Source organism: Cardiocondyla obscurior, linkage group LG19 (genome assembly GCF_019399895.1).
Source record: "Cardiocondyla obscurior isolate alpha-2009 linkage group LG19, Cobs3.1, whole genome shotgun sequence".
NCBI lineage: Eukaryota > Metazoa > Arthropoda > Insecta > Hymenoptera > Formicidae > Cardiocondyla > Cardiocondyla obscurior.
In genome coordinates this window covers 128,109-149,860 of record NC_091882.1, presented here as the reverse complement: position 1 = coordinate 149,860, position 21,752 = coordinate 128,109, and the positions used below count along the sequence as shown (strand labels likewise).

Here is a 21,752-nt window from a genome sequence, read left to right as displayed (position 1 = left end):
AAAAAGGAGCAGTGTCGTAACAGTTTATTAACAATTTACACACTTCGTCGTCTGTCGTTTGTAGTGAGCGCGTAACGGCAATCATTGGCGTGAGGATGATCCGAAAGCGTTACGATGCGCGCATTTTTGTTGCCATTATTCGAACGCCGTTCGTAAATGCGGCGTTTAAATTGCTAATTACGGTCTCGGTGTCCGAGTATCAACGCGGCTTATGAAATGCGCTTAGCGCCGGCCGTAGGAGGAAGTAAGTGCGAAAGCGGAAAAGTATTCTTAATCTCCGGTGGAAAGTGGCGTTTATGCTAAAATCGAAAAGAGCGGTCTCGCTTCGCTTATCGAGCGAGCCATCGGAACGAAGAGAGCTATTTCGAACTCGGCGTGAATCGCGCCCGTATTTAAATCGTACCGAGGGAGAAAGAAAGGCGGCAGAAATAATCGCGCGTACGATTGTTTCGCGTGCTCTGCCGTGAGCTTGAACAGCTTGAAATGTCGTGTCATCGGGGAAAAGTGCATAAACCGTGTGTCGAACTAATCCTCGCAATTGCATCGCGGGCCTCGCCGGGGACTCGTGTTCACGCGCGGTGCATAATCCGACGCATACTTCGTCGTATTTAAGCGAGGCGTGCGTATTGAATTCTACGTGTAAGGTTTCAGCAATGTTAAATTTTAATTACGCAATTACGCACAAATAATAATTAAAAAAAAAAAAAAAATTTTTTTTTAATTATTGTGCAACAAATATTGTACATTGTTTTAATAAAAGAAACATGCTGCACGGTTGCGGGGATATCGTCCTAACGAGATCAATTGCACTTGACATAACAGCATTTGCGAATTGCTTTTTCTACCGTTTATGCAACGCTCGAAAAGAAACGGCGTTCGTAATCCCGTCTGCGATCATAATGGGATTATCCGGCGGATAAACGTTGCGCCTCGAAACGGCTTCGGCTTTCTTCTGACAGCTTAATTATCGTTTTCGCCTAATCGGCTCGCGGTATTACACATTCCCCCCCCCCAGACATGCCATGACGAGAAAGAAAAGGAGCAGCGATGTGAAGAGAAGCGGATGGTTATCTTACCGACAACTGTGGATGCCCCCGAGGAGAACGAGCCGGCCCAGCTATTTCTACGCCTCCCCTGATTATACTTTCGGCAATACTAAGGATGGATCTAATCTCAACTATCGTCATGACTTCCGGGACCACAGAAGGCAGCAGCACGATTCATCGTACCGACATCGTGAGTCTTTAAATGTCAGCACTAAATTCATAATCAATTAACTCATCGTGCACTATCCGTGTACTTGGCTCATAATTTAACATCTAAATTAAATATAATATTAATAGCGCGAATTAGATAACGGATGCCTGTCATAATTAAAATCATAATATCAAATTTAATATTTATGTAACGTGATAATTTGAAGGGTAATTATTACCTTGTAATCAGACATTATTATTCACCGCAACGTTGACTTTAATTGACGATTAAATGATAACTCTGCAATTTATTTATTTACTCAAACCGTGTTTTATCGATCGTGCCTGGATACTCAATTAAACTGGGAAGTTATTTTAAATCGTCGGGATTTAAAGTGGAAAGTAAAAAAAGGCGATCGTAAAATGTTTTCATCGAGATAGTAAGCTTCGAACGGAGCCTTTAAAATAGCGCGGCTTCGACGCGTTCCGCGTGAATATGGAAATTATCTGGACGCAGGCAATTGAATTACGCAGAATCCGTATTGTTACAGCTCGTTGTAAAATTCAAACGAGTTTCACCGCGGAGCGCGGTAACAAAAAGTAACGCCCGGTGCCGCCTCGTAAAAACACAATTATAGCGCTTACTACTTTACTACCGTAAAGTAAACCACCTTCCACGGAAAATGCTCGCGCAATCGTCGGGATGACTTCTCTTTTACGAGGTGCTCCTCTCAATGTGCTTTAGTTTCTATTTTATATGCCTTTCTTCTTTCAAACAAGTTCTTAAATACTCCTCTTTATAGTTAATAAGCACAAAACACCGATAGAACCGAGTCAAAAATTAGAATAAAACGTGTAATTATAATTAAAAAAAAAAAAAAAAAAGGATTAATTGTAACTGCTTACCGTTAGTTTTTATTAAACTAGAATTAAAAGAAAAAAAAATAGAGCTGCAACGCCTCAGTTTGGTACCCTCATTCGCGATGCATTGCTCCAGCAGATGCGCTGAGTTCCCATGAACCCATCCACCAATGACCTATACCGCGACTTTAGAGCCCGTGGTCGTAATACAGACGAGAGGGAAAATCATCTTCGGGAGAAGGGATTCGCCATTCTCTCCTTTCGTAGGATCTAAGACACACTTACGACCCGGATAGTGGAATATGGTAGTCGCGTAACATCCATGGTGCCATCCCGAGCACTCGTCTTCCTTCGCGCTCGACATCCTCGAGAGTAACGTCGTTAGGGCGTGAGGGAGTTTAGCTCGGCGAGGTTTATACGCCGCCCCCCAAAGTCCCGGAGGTCCCGAATTAACAGACGACGACGGAGAAGGATTTCTGCGCCGCTCAAAGTAAGTAAGGAACGGCGGCGCGCTCGTCATCGCGGATCGCTTTCGCTCCCGATACTCACGTCGGCGAATAATGCAGCGCTTTCATACGTAATGTGCATCATACGTCACGTGCTGACAGACGATTAACATTTAATCGAGCACCCGGTGCCCTCGTCGAATATTGATGATCACCTCGCGAACGCGGAGGCCCACTTACCTCAATAAAGAAGATAACATTACGGTCGTCGCCGGACGTCTGACTCGGCGAAAATCCCGCTGTACGTCTAATCGCATTTAACGCTAATTGGCAATTAGCATTGTCAATGTCGACGCGCGTCCTTTATTTTCATTTAATCTCCGTGATACTTATTGGCCTCGTAATTTCGCGCAGCTCCTGCTGTTATTCGGATCAGCGCGATCGTACAAAATGCAATCATTTTATGCAACCTTCGTATCATAAAAATGTAAATTTAATTACTCCGGGGGCACATCCTACATTTTGGTTCACAGGTATGGCGAACACGATACCATGGTTGCTGTCAATGTCGCTACTGGCTGTCCCAAAGTTCGCGGCTTACAGCCCCAGCATTCTATCCAGGGACCTTCAAGCACCCGCACTACCGTTAACTCCATCCATTTCCACGCCATACTTTTTTCCGACACACGTGAGACGCAGCTATTTTACTTTCGATAAATCACAAATTATTTAAACTTTAAACAATTCATAATTTTTTTTTTTAATTAATTTTCTTTTAAAACTTTCGATTGAAAATACTTAAAAAGTTGCAGCAACTTTATTTATTGCTTATTTATAACTAAAGATCTTAAGACTTTTGCATTCACTTGTTTGATTTCAAATAACAAGGTGTTTTATGAAATTTCATTGTGCCTCGCTAGAACGTCAATTACAAAGATCCTCCGCCGATTTATAATGGACACGCCGGCTCGTCACGGAATTGCGATAATCACTCGCCGGAGGAAAAGCCGACTGTATCCACGAACGTCGGCAATCTTTACGGATCGACGCCGCAATCGCGGCATCACGTTGCTACGTTTAACCTGGGAAGAAGCCATCCTTTAAGACCCGTTGAAAGAGCCATCGACACGTTTCGTGCCGATCCTCACTCAGTGAATCAGTTGGATTTCCATGATTTCGGCGACGGCTTCGAGCCGGGACGCATTATAGACGACTACGTTGGCCCCGCCATGGAACTAGTGCGTGGCACTTAAATCTTTTGCGCATTTGAAAGTAAAAGTGTCCGAAATACATTTATCTGGTGAAACAGGAGTAGTCGATTGAGGAAACAAAGTTGCACATAAATAATTAAAACTCAATATATATAAATATCTAGATATCGCGTGCAGATTTTCGCAACATATATCTATCGTATTCACGGTCCATTTAATTCTAATTGCTTTCTAATAGGTATACGCCTGGTCCACGATTGATTTTGAATTCGACGGTATCGATGCGAGGGATAATGCTATATTCGAGGGTGACTACATCGCGGAGAATAATTTGCCCCTGGGCCTGGACGTTTGGCGCGATAAAGTCTTTATTACTTTGCCGAAGTGGAAGCCCGGCATACCGGCGACGCTGGCTACCGTGCCCAGACATTCCAAGACGAAGAGCCCCAAATTAAAACCGTACCCTAACTGGCACTGGCATCAGCCAGGTTATTCTTATGCTAATTACCAGATCCCGCGAACAATTTTTTCGTTCTTTCTCTAGGGATTTAATTTCGCTTTAATATTCATGAGATTGTTTTCTTGCCAATTATCATATACAATAACAGTCGATTTAATTGTTAAACAATGTTGAGATTCAAAAAAGATTTTTTTAACGCCTTAAAAAAAAAAAGATTCTCGATAAATTTAGTTAAAGCGAGAGTTAATTGTGCTTCATTTTTGTAAATTAAATTTAGTTAGAAAATAAAAGTGCCTCAAAACATGCAATTAAAAGTTAAAAAATTCTGCCGTTAATCAGAAATACCATTTGCAGCTCAAGTGAAGATAAGAAAGTGATTTGCGAGAACTGATTGAATTATATTAGCATTAAATTCGCATAAAGGATTTAAAAACATAAAAAAAAAAGAACTACGTTATTTTCACGCAATCAGAAAAACGCGGAAGCTAAATATAAAAAAAAATTTCTCACGCGAATTTTCTCACTCGTAACAAGTAAACGTGTTTAACTACTCAACAGAACAAAGAGCGAATTATTAAGTTATTTAACTTGTGACGCCACGCGAGAAAGCAAGCAGGAAAATTTGCGAAGAAACCAAAGCAAAACGCAGAGAGATCTCAATTAAAATGTAAAATAAAAATATATATAAATTGTTCATTTAAAAGAACGAAAAATTTTTCTCGCGAGGTCTAACTTATCTGAAATTAATCTACAAATCCGGACTGTGGATCTGAGCTCGTTGCTTATTCTTTTCAGGAAGCTGCGAAAGCTTAACGTCAGTGTTTCGAGTTCAAGTTGACGAGTGCGACCGTCTGTGGGTTCTCGATTCCGGTAAAACGGAACTCGCGAAAAGATCGAAACAAATCTGCCCGCCTGCCATATTTATCTTCGACCTGCGCACCGACACCCTCGTCAGAAAATACACTTTGCCGGACGAGCAGATTAAACAGGACTCTCTGTACATCAATATCGCAGTGGATATCAGAAAGAACGACTGCGGCTCCGCGGTGGCGTACCTGGCTGACGTCTGGCGATACGGCATCGTGGTGTACGACTTCTTCAAGGACTCGAGCTTCAGGATCGAGCATCACTTCTTCTATCCCGATCCCCTGGCGTCCAGATACGAGCTGCACGGCATAAAATTTCAATGGACCGACGGAATATTCGGGATGGCGCTCAGCCCGGTGGACGTTTACAACGACAGGACGCTGTTCTTCCACCCGATGTCCAGCTTCCGGGAGTTCGCCGTGTCCACGTCGGTTTTCGACGACATGCGAATCACGAGCTACAACACGGAAAAGTTCATGCCCGTCGGGAAACCCCGTGCCAAGGACTACGGGCACTCTTCAGGGTCTGCCATCGACAAGAACGGAGTCATGTACTTCAATATGGTGACCAGAGATTCCGTGTGGTGCTGGGACACCAGGAAGGAGTACATACCGCAGAACCTCGGAGTGATCGGGACCAGCAACGAGTCCCTGGTGTTCCCGAACGACATTAAAGTGGATCGCGAATCTAATCAAAATGTCTGGCTGCTCTCGAATCGACTGCCGATGTATTTGTACGGAACATTAAATAGCGCGAGTATTAATTATAGAGTGTTTAAGGCGAACGTTAAGGAAGCTATTCGCGACACCGTCTGCGATCCTAATTATGTGGTACCCGACTCGGATCCAGGCCTCGATGACACTTGCTGAAAACTGTATCCGCTTAATATTAAATTAATTCACGATAACTGTAATCGGATCTCTTGACGTCAAAATGTTACTCATTTTAAAGCCTATGCATTGAAGTCACGAGCACTGAAGCGCTGAACGCCGGAATTGTTCACGGAGGCTTCGTTCTCTTAAGTTATTCTGTTTATTTATTATGATAAACTATGATAAATTTATTCGCCTACTAGTAAATATATCTTTATACTATATTTAACACCCACATTATTTAGCGCATTATTTAAATATTCCTACTACCATAAGCGGTGCGAGTCTTCCGAGTTACCAATGATTAGACGTTATATATGTAAAATTTTTTAACCTAAATATATATTTTTTGTACGTTTATTGTACCATTTACACATGTAATTTTGATTATTAAGAACTTTTCAAATTTTTTTTATTTTTTTTTGTTTTACGAGTAAGAAGAGTTGCAAGATATGGAATCGTTTGTAAATTCTTCCATCAAACTGCCGTCTCCCAACGAAATCGGTGTTCCTGGATCGTCATTTCTTTCGTACGTAAAATAAAAACTGTCGTCTTGCTCAAGCTTATCGTCCGAATGCATCTTAAACAATTTTTCAGCTAAAAATTCGTTTGACTCTGCATACATTTTTCTATTTTCGCTTCTAGCGTTCGCTTCGACATTTCTTTCATCTCTCGAGCCTTTTAATTTTTCTGTTAAACTCACGCACGATGTAACGTTCATGTTATCCGGCCGATTGCCACTTGAATCGAAAGTTTGCTGCTCAATTTCGTGGATTGTATCAATATTTGTATCATTACGTGGAATAGCTTTATCACATTTATTATCGCTTTCTTCGTGAAAATCGATATTGATATTAGATTCTCGGGGTTGAAAATTATTACATGTATTCGCGTTACTTACATACACTTCGTGTTCTTCAAGTGGCGATGCAATATCACGTATAACCGCCTCCGACGTCTCGGTATTGAAGTTTCTTAATACATCGGCGAGCAATTGAATTGGCAAATTATCGTTGATTACGCTGTCCGCGCGATTGCGATCCACGTCGAGTATTAAATTATTCGTCGTTCGAATATCTTCGATGCTCGAACGCGTATTCTCCCGAGGCCCGACGGTCGTCGAGTCCTCCACGCTCGCGGCTCCCGTCTCGTTCGCCATCTGCTCCCGGCCGATGAATATTATGCACAGATCGTGACCACGCTCGCCTCGAGTACCACGATTTTCATTAACGTTACACATTGTATCTGCGGGAGTGCCTCGACCACTTCCCATCATCCGTTCGAGATCGAACGACGTGTCTCGATTGCAGACAATCATCTCGTTGCTCATTCGGCAGACGAACTCCGTATCGAAGTTCTCTCGTCGTAGCTTGGCGAAGTTGAAGAAGGACTCGGCGACGCTTGTCCGGGTATGCTGGAAGACCCGCGTTATGATCTCGGGCTTGAAGAAGAAAGCGCCGTGCAACGTGCCGGCGGTATCGTCGTCGACGATGTCGCGCTGCTGACTTTCCCGAAGTCCCCCGTCGAGGAATTGGCCGTGCAGATACTTGTTGACTAGCGTAATGCCCCGCGGATAAACGGTGCACTCGATGTTCCTTGCGATCTCCATGAGATTCAGCGACATATGCGCCTGCCTTGCGCAACGATCGTTAAAACCAGCACCGCTCTCGTTCCGACGTACAGGGATCGTGACACTCTTGTAACTGCCTGTTGAAAGGCGATTAGAGGCGCTTGTTGAAGCCTCGATGTCTTCGCATTCCGATGGGATTTCCTTTCTCAATAAATCGCGTTTTCTCTCAATGCACAACTCTCTCTCGCGGCCCGACCGTGCGATCTCGTTACAAACTCTCGGAGCGCTCCGTTTATCAACCAACTGCCGAGAGCTCGGCGACAAATTGTCCTTTCTAGGTCTCTCGTTTTTATCTTCCGGCAAGGGATCATTAGAAGTTTTCGAAACTTTTATTCTTGACACTTTTGGGCTCTTCAACTCTCCGTAATTCAAGAACGAATCGCACTTCTTTCTTACATTCAACTCTTTCTTATTCTTTAACAAAGTAAGCTCGTTATAAGCTTTTAAAGCTCTCAGCTCCATCGTTTTCCCTTCCTCGATCGAGAGCTTGCGACTTGCCAGCAGTAAATCGTGCCTTTTCCTCGCTCTCGTTTCTATTTTCTTCTTCAGCGCGAAAATTTTGCAAGCCTCTAAAGTCCTCATCTTCGTTTCGTGTACTTCCGCGTAATTTATTTCTTTAAATAACGACACATTGTTACAATTGGAAGACGAATCAATTAATCGTTTATTTCGCATCTGATTGCATTTTAATTTTAATCGCTCGTTTAAGATATCGCACGTCATTGAATCACCGCGAGTTTCAATTTGAGTGTTCCTCGCGTGTCCTGAGGAATATGCGGTTTCGGCTAAAGATTTGCTGCCCCAGAATTGCTTCTCGCGAGATTCCTCCGACTTTTCTAGCTGCTTTTTTAAACGGTACATCTCTGAATATTTCAACGCAGCTTTGTCGAGTTTACTTCTTTGCATATTGACAATAGGCGTAAAAGAACCGAGTTCTTTTCCAGTTGTATCGCATTCGACGTTTCTGCCGTCGTTATCAAGTGGTCGAGCGCGTTTGCTCTTTTTCGAGCGTAAGGCACGGTGGCACGCGCATGTTTTCGAATTTTTCTCGTATTCCTTTTGACTCGCTCCCGAACCACTTGGAACTAATTGTGGGCTGGCTTGTCTTCTTTGATCAGCTCGGTTGAACGGCTTCTCCTTCCCGTTTACTGGAATACGAGAGAGTTCTATTTCTAATTTCATCCCGGAGGAAGAACGCAATTTAAAGACTTCCACGTTTTTCTCATTATTATTCTGGAACGAAGGATGCTGCACGATTTTTCCGACTTCTTTCCTCTCCTTTCTTTTCTTTTCCAAATAAGTGTCCCGAGATTCTAATAATTTCGCGTCATTTTTTATTCTACCAGACGCGACGTCAATATTTTTTTCTAACACATTTGGTTGCCTTCGTTCGTTGATTGAAATCTTATCTTTCTTGCGTGTTTGAATAATTTCTTCAGTATCGCTTTCGTCTTCTGTCTTCTCGAAAGAATGAAATCTTACAATACTCTCTTTTTTTAAAGCGCGATTCAATTTTCCCGTGTTATTTTCTATCGTCTGTTTGCTTTTTAACGGCTCGGTTACTGCTTCGTATTTTTCTATAGGCAGCCGCGATATTATTTCTTCTATTAATTTAGACGTCTTTGCGATCGCTTCTTGTTCCTCCCAGTAAGATCGCTCGTATATTCTAGCCCGTGCGTCCATCACGTCTTCCGCGGTTACATTTAGTATCCTCATCGATTTCTCAGCCACGCTCAAATCGTTACCGTCGGAATTATAATCGCTCGTGCCGTTCGTGTCTTCGGTGACCAAAGTCGACAGGGATTTGGAGTTCGCGCTATTTGACAATTTCTCGGTCGACCTATTCAGATTTAATAGACTTGCGTATTTGCCCCGTCTGATTATCGTTATGCCGAGACACTCGTCGTCGAGAGAACGACCGATTCTGCCGGGAACGTTAACGATATTCGCGATACTTCTCCGCGCGATTATCGTAAACCTGCGAATTTTTGTTATTCTTTGCAACTGCACGTACCATTTGAGGGTCGCGTACCATTTGCAACTCGACACAACTGGAACGATTAATATATATATATATATATACGTATGTTTTTATAGAAAACTTATTATTAAAAAAAAATTTTTTTGCACGTCTGAGTTACTGTGTACATTTAATTTCCATGATTACGTTCATTTTTAACTTACTCAAGTCTATTGTTTTCTCTGTGATAAATTTAATAAGATCGGACGTAGAAACGTTTTCTTTATGCCACAGCAGGAAAGTAATGATAATTACAGTGGCTTCTAAAATAATGTCTTTAAAAAAATTCAGCATCATCCAAAGTACAAGAAAATTTTGACGTTTTAGGGTAAATATCGTGTAGATATTGGCCACGTAAGCGGGAACTAAGACCCGATTGATAAGAAATCGTGCGACGACAATCCATGATAAAACTAAAAGAAAAAAAAAATTGTGTCTCTAGCTCTCTTAATTTTATAAAATATTTTTTAATCGCTTTAGTATGATGCAATAAAAATTATATTTTTATGTCAAGCGTTTAAGACAAAGTGCTAACTTGTTTTAAGCCAATCAATATTCTTCACGTCTAATTCGTCGGATTGCGAGACCGTAAAATTTGCGATTTTCTCCAGCTGTTGATCCCATTTGAGCCAATTCCAATTAAAAATGCTATTAACCTTGTTAGAGTAATCAACATATTTAATTTAAATGGATCAAGTAATATTTACGAACGTAATAAATAATAAAACTTTGTATACAATTTAATTAACAATGTAATCAATAATTATATATATTTACATCACAATTATGTGATGTAAAAAAATTAATTTCAGGTTAAGATATTTACCAGACCTAAAAAATTTATGGTTAATATTTGCAGCTCAAGAGAGACAAAGCCAGACATCGCGTAATTGAAAGGCTAATGAGCTAATTCAATTTTAAATATATTATTCGTTCTCAAAATCATTCTCGACTTGAACTTTTAAATTTTGAACTTCCTTCGATTTAACAGACTTTTAAAAAATATTAATAGTACTTAACATGTCAGGTTAAGTAGACAGAACAACTGCATGCTTCCCTAGCAGACGTGTAAATTTTTCGATGTTTCATTTTCTTTCTTTTAACGTATCTAATCGCGCCGAAAAGGGAACATCATAACTTTCAAACTATTAGAGAGCGCGTGCTTCGCGTACGTCGTTACATTACGAGAAAGTGTTGTAATATATATTCATTTATAATAATTAATTATAGTAAAATTAAAATATGCAGCTTGTAAATTAATTTTCTATATACACGAGAGTGGAAATTTATCTAATCTGATTTTGCAGCTAGTGATTAGGTCGCGCAGATTAAATCTGTCCAGCGTCGGTCTTCTGGTCACTGTCCAGCGCAGGCCACGTATCTAAATGGATAATTAAACGCTTTTCGTTGCGACCAGCTTACTGCGCGTGTTGACCTATGTCAACGCGCGCTCGACTGCCGAATTCGCCGGGCAAACTGGTTCTCGCTGCTCGTCGTCCGCACGTCCTCCACCATGCGAACTTGGAGTGCGAGGACTGCCGGCTGATGTAAACACACGCACGTGCTCACACTACCGCAGCGAGTGGCAAGGACCGGTTAGCCCGGTGAATTCGACAGTCGAGCGAGCGTTGAGATAGATCGACATACAACAATAGGACGCAACGAAAAACGTTCGGATATCTAGCTTTTCTAGCTCGGTGCTGGACAGTTTTGCTCTAGACAGCGACGAGATAAACTACGAATTAGCAACATCGTAAGTATCCCTGAAACTCTGCAACTAGTTAAACACTTCTGTATTCAAAGATCGTCTCGAGCGAGCTAATTCGCTGTGGTTTATCACACGATTAATTATAATCGGAATCTTTAATTCGCTATATTTTAATTTTTTGTCAGAATATTATTTATATATATGTTTTTTTTTTTTTTTTTTTTGTAAAATACATTTCTTTGTATTATATAATGTCGAATTTCGTCCGTTTATTCAATCGTTAATTAAAATTGCATTTCTTAACCCGGCGTTTTCTTAGTGATACGGTATCAGTATCACGTGCAAAGCCACTCATTACCTATGTGCGCAAATGTAGCGGCAATGTCAGTCAGTTCATCGCGATGTTATCTCGAGGTCGCTTAACGTGCGCAAACTAACGAGCACATTAGCGCAGTGGCTCGGCTTCGTTTCAGACTGTTTCTTCGAGAAACCAATTCGCGGAAATTACATTGTCGAGTAATTACGATACGCAATTATACGTACGTCTCGTTAAAAAATCGCGATATATTTACGGTAGATTAAAAAAAAAAGTACGCGTTACTGGTATTAATAAAATAATTTACGCTCTTTTTTATTCGCATCCCATTACATCCCATGCCTGTTCGTAATTCAATCATACGTATTTCTAAGTATGCAGAAATGTTCGTTCCATTTAAATTATTTAATCGACGTAATTCGTCTGCGTAAGCGCCGCATCGGTACTTGAAAAGTATAATTGATTGATCAACATTTAAAAAATTGAAAATTCACGATTCGCAATTTATTATCAATGCGAATCAAGCTGTCGCAATATTAGTCATGTTCTATTGAGAAATCGGAACGCCGCGAGCGAGAGATCCTTTTTCCACATTCGCAAGGAAAGTCGTGTGAAACTTGATTAATTCGAAGCCGTGCGTCGCAGTTCAGCCTCTCGAAGTTAACGACCGTGTCGAGGGAGCCCGACAGAGTAAAGTATAGACGCGCGTGGAAAGTCGCGACGACTTTCCCGGAGCGGCGGGACGCGCGGTGTCAACGCGAGCATACAGAGTGATCGAACGAACGGCAAAGTTCATCCTCGGCACGTGAGAAGAACGAGAGCCGACAGGCGTGGAGATAAGTCTCGCGAGCAAACCGTAAAAAAATAAAGAAAAAAAAAAATAAAAAATAAAAAAAAAATAAAAATGAAAAAAAAATAAAAGATCCAAGATCGAGCACTCGCGATCTCTCGCCGTTCTCCAACCGCGCGGGCGCGCGCGCGCGCGTTCTTTCATCTCGCGGTACCAAGCGATACCAAGCGATAGACGCTCGCGTAAGTCGCGGTAGCGCACCGCGGATAGCGCGGATACGCGCGTGTAGGCCTCCCCGCACCAGTGTTGGTTTCACCGATGTAGGTGTAACGGCGACGTAGGTGTATGCCACATCGTTGCGCGGTTTGGCGCGGCACTGTTCTTGGCACAGTTTCTGGTCATCTCCTATTGCGAGCGGAACACCGCTCGCCTGGACCTGCGTGCGACCTCCTCGTGCGTCTCGTCCCGCGAGCGCGTCTTACGATCCGCGTCACGTCGCGTCGCGTAACGTATTCGCGATCTCGTACGCGTGCAGCATCCGCTTTTTACATTTTCCCGGAGTCGGCACCTACGGCGCACCTGTGCAACCGATCTTGACAGAGGAGGAGAGAGGAACCGTTCAGATTTTCATCTCCGTGATAAAGTGAGTACGGAGGTGCGAGCGCGATCCCGTATCGTTCATATACATATATCGTCCCGCGAGCCGTGGAATTTAGCGATCACACGTGCCGGCGGATTCGAGTGCTCGATACGCGATATTATAATGCGATCCACGTTTCCTCTTAACGCGACGATCGTTTCAAAGTGAACGCCAATCCGGATTGTACGATAAAGGTAGCAGAATGCGAACGGCGACGCGTAAATAAAGTGGCTTTGACGGTGATGTAACTGATCATTCATAGCGTTTTACAATAATGGTATAATAGTCGCGACTGTCGCGTTTGAATTTACTTTTCTTTTTTATTATTTTAGTCTTTCCATTCGTATTTTATCGCTAAGCGAATTCAAATCTTTTAATTTAATCGACATTAATAGAGGATAAAAAAATTAGTGTGTGGGAAGACGCCGCGAAATATCGACGACTTTCGAAAAAGGCATTTCGCAAAAGTCGCGAAGAACAAGAAACTGCGTTCTAACGTAAGCGGTAAAGGAAGGCCGCGCACATTTCTCGTGACCAAGGTGTAAAAATAAAATATGCGATTTTACACAGCGAAATCTTTAGATGTGCCTGTATCGATGATAAAACGCGACTCGTCACGATGTGTTTTTGTACGCTTGGGGCACGAAATGTCTCGTACGAAAATCACTTGACACTTGACATTTCCACGCGTAAATACTGATGACGCGAGGCGACTTCTGCGTGCGTTCCGCGGAATCGCGACGGCTTTATTAAACTCATTAAAGAGGATGAGACTTAGAAATTAATTCGACAAAGCTTTCAGAAATCAACCTGTTATTACTTCGCGCGCGAATATTCTTCATCGCGTAAACAGAAATCGTGTAATTAAATTTACTAAAGATTCTCAATTGTAGAAAGAAATAAAATCGATCGCCGTATGCGAAACTTGTATTCGTTTTTACCAAACAAACTTATTCTAATTTTATATCTAATTTTTTGTCACGTTATTAATCATTCGCTTCTATTGACGGTATTTCATTTAATTTTTTTTTATTCTTTTTATTTACCGCGTACGATCGACCGGTGAACGTCTTGAAGGCGACCTAACTTTGGTCATCGTGCGGTATCGATCTCCTTCGTTCTTCGTTTCTCTTGACAAGACCGCACCCCTTCTTACATTAATTGATTGCCGAATGGAGGACACGCGAAATATCTCCGTCGTCCCTTCCTCTCCCTTTCCCTTTTGATTAATCGTCGTATCTGGGTCAAGAAAACCGATGCCGGTCGATTTGGCGAATCAATCGAATGCCTATCGTATTTTTAAACGGTGACTCTTTTTTTTTTTTTTCTTTTTTTTCGCGCGTGGCTTACTCACCGCCTAAATTTAACGCGAACCGCGTTGATCGCGGCGATGTCTTTCGCAAGACTTCTGTTAACGAAATGCGATTTGCAAGGAGTGAAAGAATTATATAAACAAAGCGTTGAAGCTGGAATTAATCGGAGTGCGCTCCTTTCGGAGCGTATGCGCGGCCGAACCCGTCGTTTATGCCAACTAATATTTGCGCGAACGCTTATGAATCCATTACTGGATCCGTAATTCAACGTAAACACGTGTGTTATCTACTTTCGTAATTGACAATCGTGTCATTAATAATCGTGCCTACGGAAACGGCGGTTACGCAAACGTCTCGTTTAATCGAGGAGCTCGAAAGCCGACTGCATAATACCGACATTTAAAACGCATCGCGCTCTTTAGGAAAATGATCCCTCGTGTGCATCACAGTGATCTCTTGTGCGGTGACGCAATCATTACTTTTTGCGCGGGCCGGATAGAATCGCGCGTTTCACCAACACAAAGTGCGTTCTTCCGGGATGCACCTAGAAGCTAAGCGGTCTTGCTCGCCTATTAACAGCAGTAACTCGCGTCAGGTCGTGAACATTACGATTTAAGAAACTTTTATCTCACGTATCGTCTGATATCTTAATTCGTTCTATTCCTGCGAATCGATAGAGCACGGTACCAGTTCGGCTCGACTTTATATAGACTTTAAAAAAAGCTTTCCACCGATTAATCCAACACGAAACGATATTCTCGCCGCTAACTGACCGTGTAATTTAATTGTTCCATATTCTCTCTAGACAATTTTCTTTTATTTGATAAAAAGCGTAAGAAACTGTTTTTTTTTTAAATGGTTTTTTCTTTCCAAATCGAGATGGTTGAAAATGGTATTGAAGCCTTTCAAAGTCCGATGCCTTTTTTTTTTTCGAGAGCTACGCTTTCGAGTGTCGGTCAAGTACAGACGTCGATTCACCGTGAACCACCAAGGTAATCTTAATCGGCCAGTGACGAGGTGGCTTTTTACACGAAGTAAAACGCGTGGCAGGGCCGGGAGAGACGCGTTTCCTTATGAGGATCGGAAGACCTCGAGCGGAGCTTGGTCGGCCGTGCGTTGTCGCAGCTGTGACTCCCGCGGCCGACCTCAGAATCTCAGATCGGAGACAAGCGTGAAGAAATATCGGGCTGTTCGAGCCAAGCGCGTCCACTTTCGTTCAATTTTGCTATTCACTCGGACAGAAGTGAGAAACGGACGGCGACTCGCGGCAATACGGCGGTCTCGAGAACAAAATAAATGTATACGGAGGTCGCGCGTGGCGTTTAAATTTTCACAGCCAGCTTCGATTGTCGTACGGGGGGTTTTACGTTCTATACGAGGGGATGTATCAATCCGTCGCCGGATATCGGATCCCCCGGGTGTTGCAGAAATAATAATAAACGCCGGAAGGAAGGTCAGCGACGGCGAACACGCGACTCGCCTAAATGTCTGAAATAGACGTGAGCGCGCGCCGGCACATGCCAATGACCTAAATTTCCCTCGATCCTCGATATAACATGAATTAACGACGCGTATACGACGTACGTTGGCGATACGGCGAGACCGGATCATCTCGCGTCGCATCATCGCCCAATATTCCGTAACCCGCCGTCGCGTCATCGTTTCGCGATTACGGTGGGTGAGGTGCGGGTGTGGCTGATACGCGGCGGAATTATGCAAAGTAGCTTCGGATCTATTTCGATCGAGGTGGCCGCGTAAAAAGAAAACCGGCACCGATTTAAAAGTAGAATTCTTTTTTCGTTCCCATCGACGTTCCCGATTAACGAAAGGCTCATTTCTGCGACTTAATTGCCTGTTGCTAATTTATCTCCTTCGTCGAGGAGTTACGTGGTAGAAAATGTCATTTGATTATACTAATGTTTCATTGACACAATAAATGAGTAGAATTATATTGTATATAAATGTATTGCTTTTAGAATGCAGCTAACGACCTGTTGCAGATGTTGTTCCCTGAAAACGGGAACCATTTTCAGCGGAGTATGTGGTATCGTGAGTATACAATTATTCTCGCAGCTGGCGCGTGATTTCGTAACTACAGATATAAATTTACTTTGCTCAGATATTGGCCGTGATTTCTTTGATCCTGATCTTCACTGCGAACGTAGAATGGAAAACGATAATTATCGACATCTTAGACAAGACGGCTGTAAAGATTATCTTTGCGATCAATCTTTGCATGACTATTTTAATTTCTACGCTGCTTATAATCGGCGCTTTAAGGGTAAGAAAAGATCTCTCACGTCGTATTTTCGTGCGAACAATACAATGAAATTTGCGATAAGAAAATCAATTGAGTTAAAAGGAAATTAAATATTTTAATTGCAATAAAAATTTATGGCTCGCTTGATATTAATTTATGAACCGAATGTAATACTAATAATGTCGTTTTAATTTTTAGAAAAATACGTTTATGATGCTGCCGTGGGTGGTTTTGGGCCTTATGTTAGTCATTGGTCTTCTCGTGAGCATTCTTTACACCGCGATTATGTTCTTCGTCAATAGCGAAGTTCTTAATGGCATTCTATGGCTCATATTCGGTCTAATTGCTGTCTGTGAGTATTTAACACCCCTTACGCTTTAATTAACGTTTAGATATCTTTGATAAAATTTTTTATCAATCACTAGAAGAAACCATGCGGGCGTGTAGCGCGCGCTGTTTTTCTAAAGATCCTAATTCCCGCGTGTCAGTACATTCGGACATTAATCAATTGTTATAACTCCTTTATGATAATCACAATCGAGTGATCTACGGTCAATGACGTGTTGTCAATGCACTTACCTTTGTGTCTTCCGGTTAGATTAGGTCAGGTTATTTTTCATCCTTCCTTCCTTCCTTCCTTCCTTCCCGTCTTTCGTGGCAGGATTCCGAATTATCCTGGCGTGTCGTAGCAGCATTCCGAATTATCCTGACGCGTCGTAGCAGCATTCCGAATTAATCCTGACGCGTCGTAGCACTTTAAATCACTCGACACTATATCACACTGCTCTGCTCTTTTTCACAATCACGATCGCTAATCACTGACACTCACTCGCGAGACGAACGACCGAAAGAACGACCGGTGGATTGTCGCGACGAACGTTTACGAATAAAATTAAGAAGCGCGATGGGCGATTATATCTGCTGTAATAAATTTGCACTCTCAATGTTCGTGTCCGAAAAACTTGCGTCAAGCAGGCGAACGAGACGGGCCGCGATACGAATGTTCCCCAGGCACTTTGTTTTCTTGAATTTGCACTGTCAATGTTCGTGTCCGAAAAACTTGCGTCAAGCAGGCGAACGAGACGGGCCGCGATACGAATGTTCCCCAGGCACTTTGTTTTCTTGAATTTGCACTGTCAATGTTCGTGTCCGAAAAACTTGCGTCAAGCAGGCGAACGAGACGGGCCGCGATACGAATGTTCCCCAGGCACTTTGTTTTCTTGAATTTGCACGGTCAATGTTCGTGTCCGAAAAACTTGCGTCAAGCAGGCGAACGAGACGGGCTGCGATACGAATGTTCCCCAGGCACTTTGTTTTCTTGAATTTGCACTGTCAATGTTCGTGTCCGAAAAACTTGCGTCAAGCAGGCGAACGAGACGGGCTGCGATACGAATGCTCCCCGGGCACTTTGTTTTCCTCAAGTTCCGCAAAGGACACTTGCTCGATAACGGGACGAGAACTTCGACCGCGACGAAGAAGGCGGGCGAGGTGCAGATCTCACGCTTTGAAGATGGCGTTCGCCGGAACCTGCCGAAGAAAATTGTAATGGGAGCCCGGTAATCGGAAATGCCCGACGCAATCGCCGCGCAATTCACGCCGGACGCTCCGCGCGCGCTGCGCTTGCTGCACCCGCCATGTAACCTTGTCGTTCCAGAACACTTTTTCGATGCATGAAACGAAGCACGGAACGACGATTGGGATAACTCAGACGTGCAGAAAATGATCGCCCGTTCCCGAGCCGACGACGTCGACACTCGTTCGTACGCGAAAATTGCCTGTCCGCGGTCGAAAATACGCGAAGTTGCGGAACGATTAGCAACACGTCCTCGCGCTCGGGCCACCGCAACTAGACTAAAATGGCCATTAGAGATTTCGGCCCTTAGAGAAAAAGAGACAACCGCGTAAAAGAAGTGAGACAGTCGATAGACTCGATCGTCAATTGATCGCTGTCCTTCTCACACTGAACTTCTCGCCGCGTCGAGCTCAATGTCGAGTTGATTTGTTTACGTTTACGTTACACTCGGCGAGCTCGAGGCATCCTTACCTCAAAATAAAACAAACCAAGCAATTAATATTGTTTTTAACTGTTGCAGTGATATACACGTACATGTGGCTAGTCGTGTACAGCTATTTCCAGGAGTTGAGGATCGAGAAAATGAATAAAAGAATGGGTCCTTATGGAAAACCGTACAATTATCGGCGAGCATGAGAACAAGGATTGAATTTATAAACTTGATCGGGGCCTGTCTGCGTAAGCAGTCTTGGAGAACAACGTGGTGATCACAGTACAACTCCTACCGCTTGTATAAAAATTTATAAACGTGTCGACTCACAACGCGGTTCGTCGCAATTAAGTAGCGGTGATTCATATTGTTTTCACCAAATAACGCAAAACTAAAACCGATATATATATATATTTTTTTTTTTTTAATTAATTATAGTTATTATTTATTGGAATAACGACGCGGGAATATTTTTTTTTTTTTATGTTAACAGTAAAGGAAAAGTTTATACAAACAGCATTGTAAAGATATTCCTGTTGAAGTTATTATTCGCACCAAAGCATGAGATATATGTATTTCGAGTTACACCGACTTCTCTCACAAAAATATCTCGTTATTTGCGTAAAATAAGCATAATTTAAGACATTTGTACATTACGTATTTATTATAACTACTATTAATTAATTTGTCTAACGAATAAAATTAATAACTGTAATTTTTAAGAGTTCTGCTTTCGAGCGATGAAAGTATTAAATAATTATTAATTACAGCGGTTGTCGAGGAATCAGAAACATGCTTTTTATACGCTTTTAAGCTTCAAATAGAAAAATAAGTTTAAAGTCTACCGAAAGCATTTTCTATATTTTCTCTAATAAATACGGCGAGACTCGCTGCGGCAATGCTTGTCATATGATTATCGCATCCAAAATCGGTCATCGATGACGACCGCCGAGTGATTTTGTGTCCGTCGGAATATCTAAAACATTTAACACGTTTGTACTTCGCAATATTTTCTTTTTTTTATACGTTATGCAATAAAGGCACGTAGAAACTTTAATATTAATGCATTAAACACGCAAATGCATATTAAGCTCACTTGAGATACATGACGTAGTCTGTATATTTTTTACATATAAAAATATATTTATAATGCATGAATAATTACCCGAATACACCGAAGCAACCGCTCCAATGAGGCCAGCTTAATATTACATCTTCATAATGTTTATTAACAAATCCGTGATAACCCTCCATTCCACACAGAACGACTAAAAGTATTAAAAAAAAAAAAAATTAAATTAACTGATTAATAATTTAATTTTAAACACATGTTATTAAACGCGCATATACGCGAGGCGGACTTATTAAAGAATTAATATAGAAAGTGCACGCACTTTGTTCCAACATAAGATCCCTCGCAACATCTGGGAAGTTCCACGTTTCAAGATTAATGAGATCCTGAAAGATTTTCCCGCAATACGCAGGTATCAAAGAGAAAAGCGGCGACGACGTGGCCTCCTTGCATCCTAACTGAACCAGATATTAAAAAAAAAAAAATTTAATATCAATTAAACTTGTGACGTAGTGAATGTAAAGCAAAAGAGAAGCGTAACGATTTAAATTGATTTAACTAAATAATTAACATCTTGCTCACCGCTTTAGCGACTTGAACGATGAGCAGCCTGTGCGTGAGAGGATATCCGGTGGTATCATCCTCCTTCGCCAATGTTGCGACGCAAGTGGGAGGAATTTTGCATTTCCCCTTCAAACTGTTGCGTACAATTTTAATTAAACACTCGTCGCTTTCCGTTTCGACGGGAGTTCCATGTCGCATCGACCGAATAACTTCCCGATAAGTTAATAATCGACTAGAATTAGATCTCGGTCTCGAAAGCACCTTCGTCCACGATATAGGTTTAATCCACATATTGGGATTGCTCAAAGTCGTTAGCACTGTAAAACTTTAAAATCTGACAAACCTTGATTGACGTAACATAAAAGAAAAAAAAAAAAAAATATATATATAGAAGAATAAAGTTTTTTTTCTTTTATATGAATTATAAATTCGTGGTGCTTACTTAAAAATACAGTTTCATTCTTCGGAGCAATAGTCATTATCAAGTTCCTTCGAGTCAAATCGGAGAGAACGACCATTTCTTTAAGTGCGATGAAAAATTTATCTTCCAGATATTGCACGTTTTCGTGTAGAAGCGCCGCTATCAAATTAGCTGTTTTAATGGAAAACGATAAATCTATTAACAACTTTATCTGAAATAAAATGTACATGAAACAATTTAAATAAGGATTTTTTTTTACGTATTTATTGTAAAATTGTAATTAAAATTATATATTTAAAAAATTATAATTTGCTAAATTTTTTATTGAAAATATCAAATTATTTAACGTAACTCGTTGCTTAATAATTCTAATTCATGATTACGATTTTATTATTTACCTTCGGTTAAGGTAACGCCAAAAGCAGCGTCCAGATTCATCTGCTCGGGTCTGCCGTTCATATAATCGAGAGCTTTTTCTAAAGCAATTAGTTTTTGTTCTGAAACGATAAGAATACTTTATTTCGGCGTGTCACTGTTATATTACGCCACAATGCCCTTTGCCATTAATTCACTCACGGAAACTTTTTGGATCGAACGCCGCGTCGGAGCGGAACGAAAAGCAGACGAGCAGAAGAAGAATCCCGAGGACACTGGGACATCCTGGAGTTCTAGTTTCCATCGGGGCAGCTATGTAAAGAAAAACCGACGAGTTTCATTTGCACGCAGTCTATATAAGCCAAAACCCCCACCGTCAGCAGGTCGAGCACGTCCACTAAGCTAAACATCGGCGAAATTTATCGTCAATCGCCTGTTCTTCGATGAAGAAAAAGCGGGATGCTCCCGAAGCGAATTGGTAAATGCCAAAGCACGTGGTGCTACTTTTTCTTCATAAACCGAACGTATCCTGACAGGAAAAGTGTTCTCCACGGGACTGCGGTGGATTACCGTGGCTTTCCGAGCACATCTGTAATTCGCTCTCTATTTTCAGAAACAATGTATTTCAATCTAACTTATATATTGTATAAGTTAAGAAATGCACCTAAAACAAACAGGTTTGTGATATTAATAAACTATTAAAAACTAAGACAACGTTTATAAATAC

The 21,752-nt window shown here is 41.7% G+C and overlaps 4 protein-coding genes and 1 long non-coding RNA gene across 10 annotated transcripts in view; 2 read left to right on the top strand and 3 right to left on the bottom strand.

The window, feature by feature from the left end:
* Positions 1–18,677, bottom strand: part of LOC139109932 (uncharacterized) — a 33,732-nt gene extending 15,055 nt beyond the window's left edge. For all 3 annotated transcript variants that reach the window (XR_011546916.1, XR_011546918.1, XR_011546917.1), the window contains exon 1: positions 17,170–18,677. This is a non-coding gene — a long non-coding RNA (uncharacterized lncRNA). The remainder of the gene's footprint in view (positions 1–17,169) is intronic.
* Y-h (yellow-h) lies at positions 265–6,628 on the top strand. Its single transcript, XM_070669384.1, has 5 exons — positions 265–1,236; positions 3,037–3,191; positions 3,424–3,741; positions 3,953–4,202; positions 4,970–6,628. The coding sequence occupies exons 1-5, from the start codon at positions 1,023–1,025 to the stop codon at positions 5,908–5,910; spliced, it is 1,878 nt and encodes a 625-aa protein (XP_070525485.1). The 5' UTR covers positions 265–1,022; the 3' UTR covers positions 5,911–6,628.
* Positions 6,320–10,094, bottom strand: LOC139109928 (uncharacterized). The gene is made up of 2 exons (XM_070669383.1): positions 9,728–10,094; positions 6,320–9,594 (listed from the first exon to the last, which is right to left on the bottom strand). The coding sequence occupies exons 1-2, from the start codon at positions 9,858–9,860 to the stop codon at positions 6,341–6,343; spliced, it is 3,387 nt and encodes a 1,128-aa protein (XP_070525484.1). The 5' UTR covers positions 9,861–10,094; the 3' UTR covers positions 6,320–6,340.
* On the top strand, positions 11,199–19,308 carry LOC139109924 (uncharacterized). 4 transcript variants are annotated; one of them, XM_070669378.1, is made up of 5 exons: positions 11,199–11,316; positions 16,307–16,379; positions 16,450–16,611; positions 16,789–16,942; positions 18,684–19,308. In XM_070669378.1, exons 2-5 carry the CDS (start codon positions 16,308–16,310, stop codon positions 18,797–18,799), a joined length of 504 nt encoding a protein of 167 aa, XP_070525479.1. In that variant the 5' UTR covers positions 11,199–11,316; position 16,307; the 3' UTR covers positions 18,800–19,308. The 4 variants fall into 4 exon arrangements, with proteins under 4 accessions (XP_070525479.1, XP_070525478.1, XP_070525480.1 ...); XM_070669377.1 differs by lacking the exon at positions 11,199–11,316 and adding an exon at positions 12,658–13,020; XM_070669379.1 differs by lacking the exon at positions 11,199–11,316 and adding an exon at positions 13,032–13,211.
* Positions 19,005–21,718, bottom strand: LOC139109919 (UPF0764 protein C16orf89 homolog). Its single transcript, XM_070669370.1, has 7 exons — positions 21,227–21,718; positions 21,049–21,147; positions 20,672–20,821; positions 20,248–20,546; positions 19,988–20,123; positions 19,759–19,861; positions 19,005–19,569 (listed from the first exon to the last, which is right to left on the bottom strand). The coding sequence occupies exons 1-7, from the start codon at positions 21,327–21,329 to the stop codon at positions 19,428–19,430; spliced, it is 1,032 nt and encodes a 343-aa protein (XP_070525471.1). The 5' UTR covers positions 21,330–21,718; the 3' UTR covers positions 19,005–19,427.
* Between the last annotated feature and the right edge of the window lie 34 nt (positions 21,719–21,752).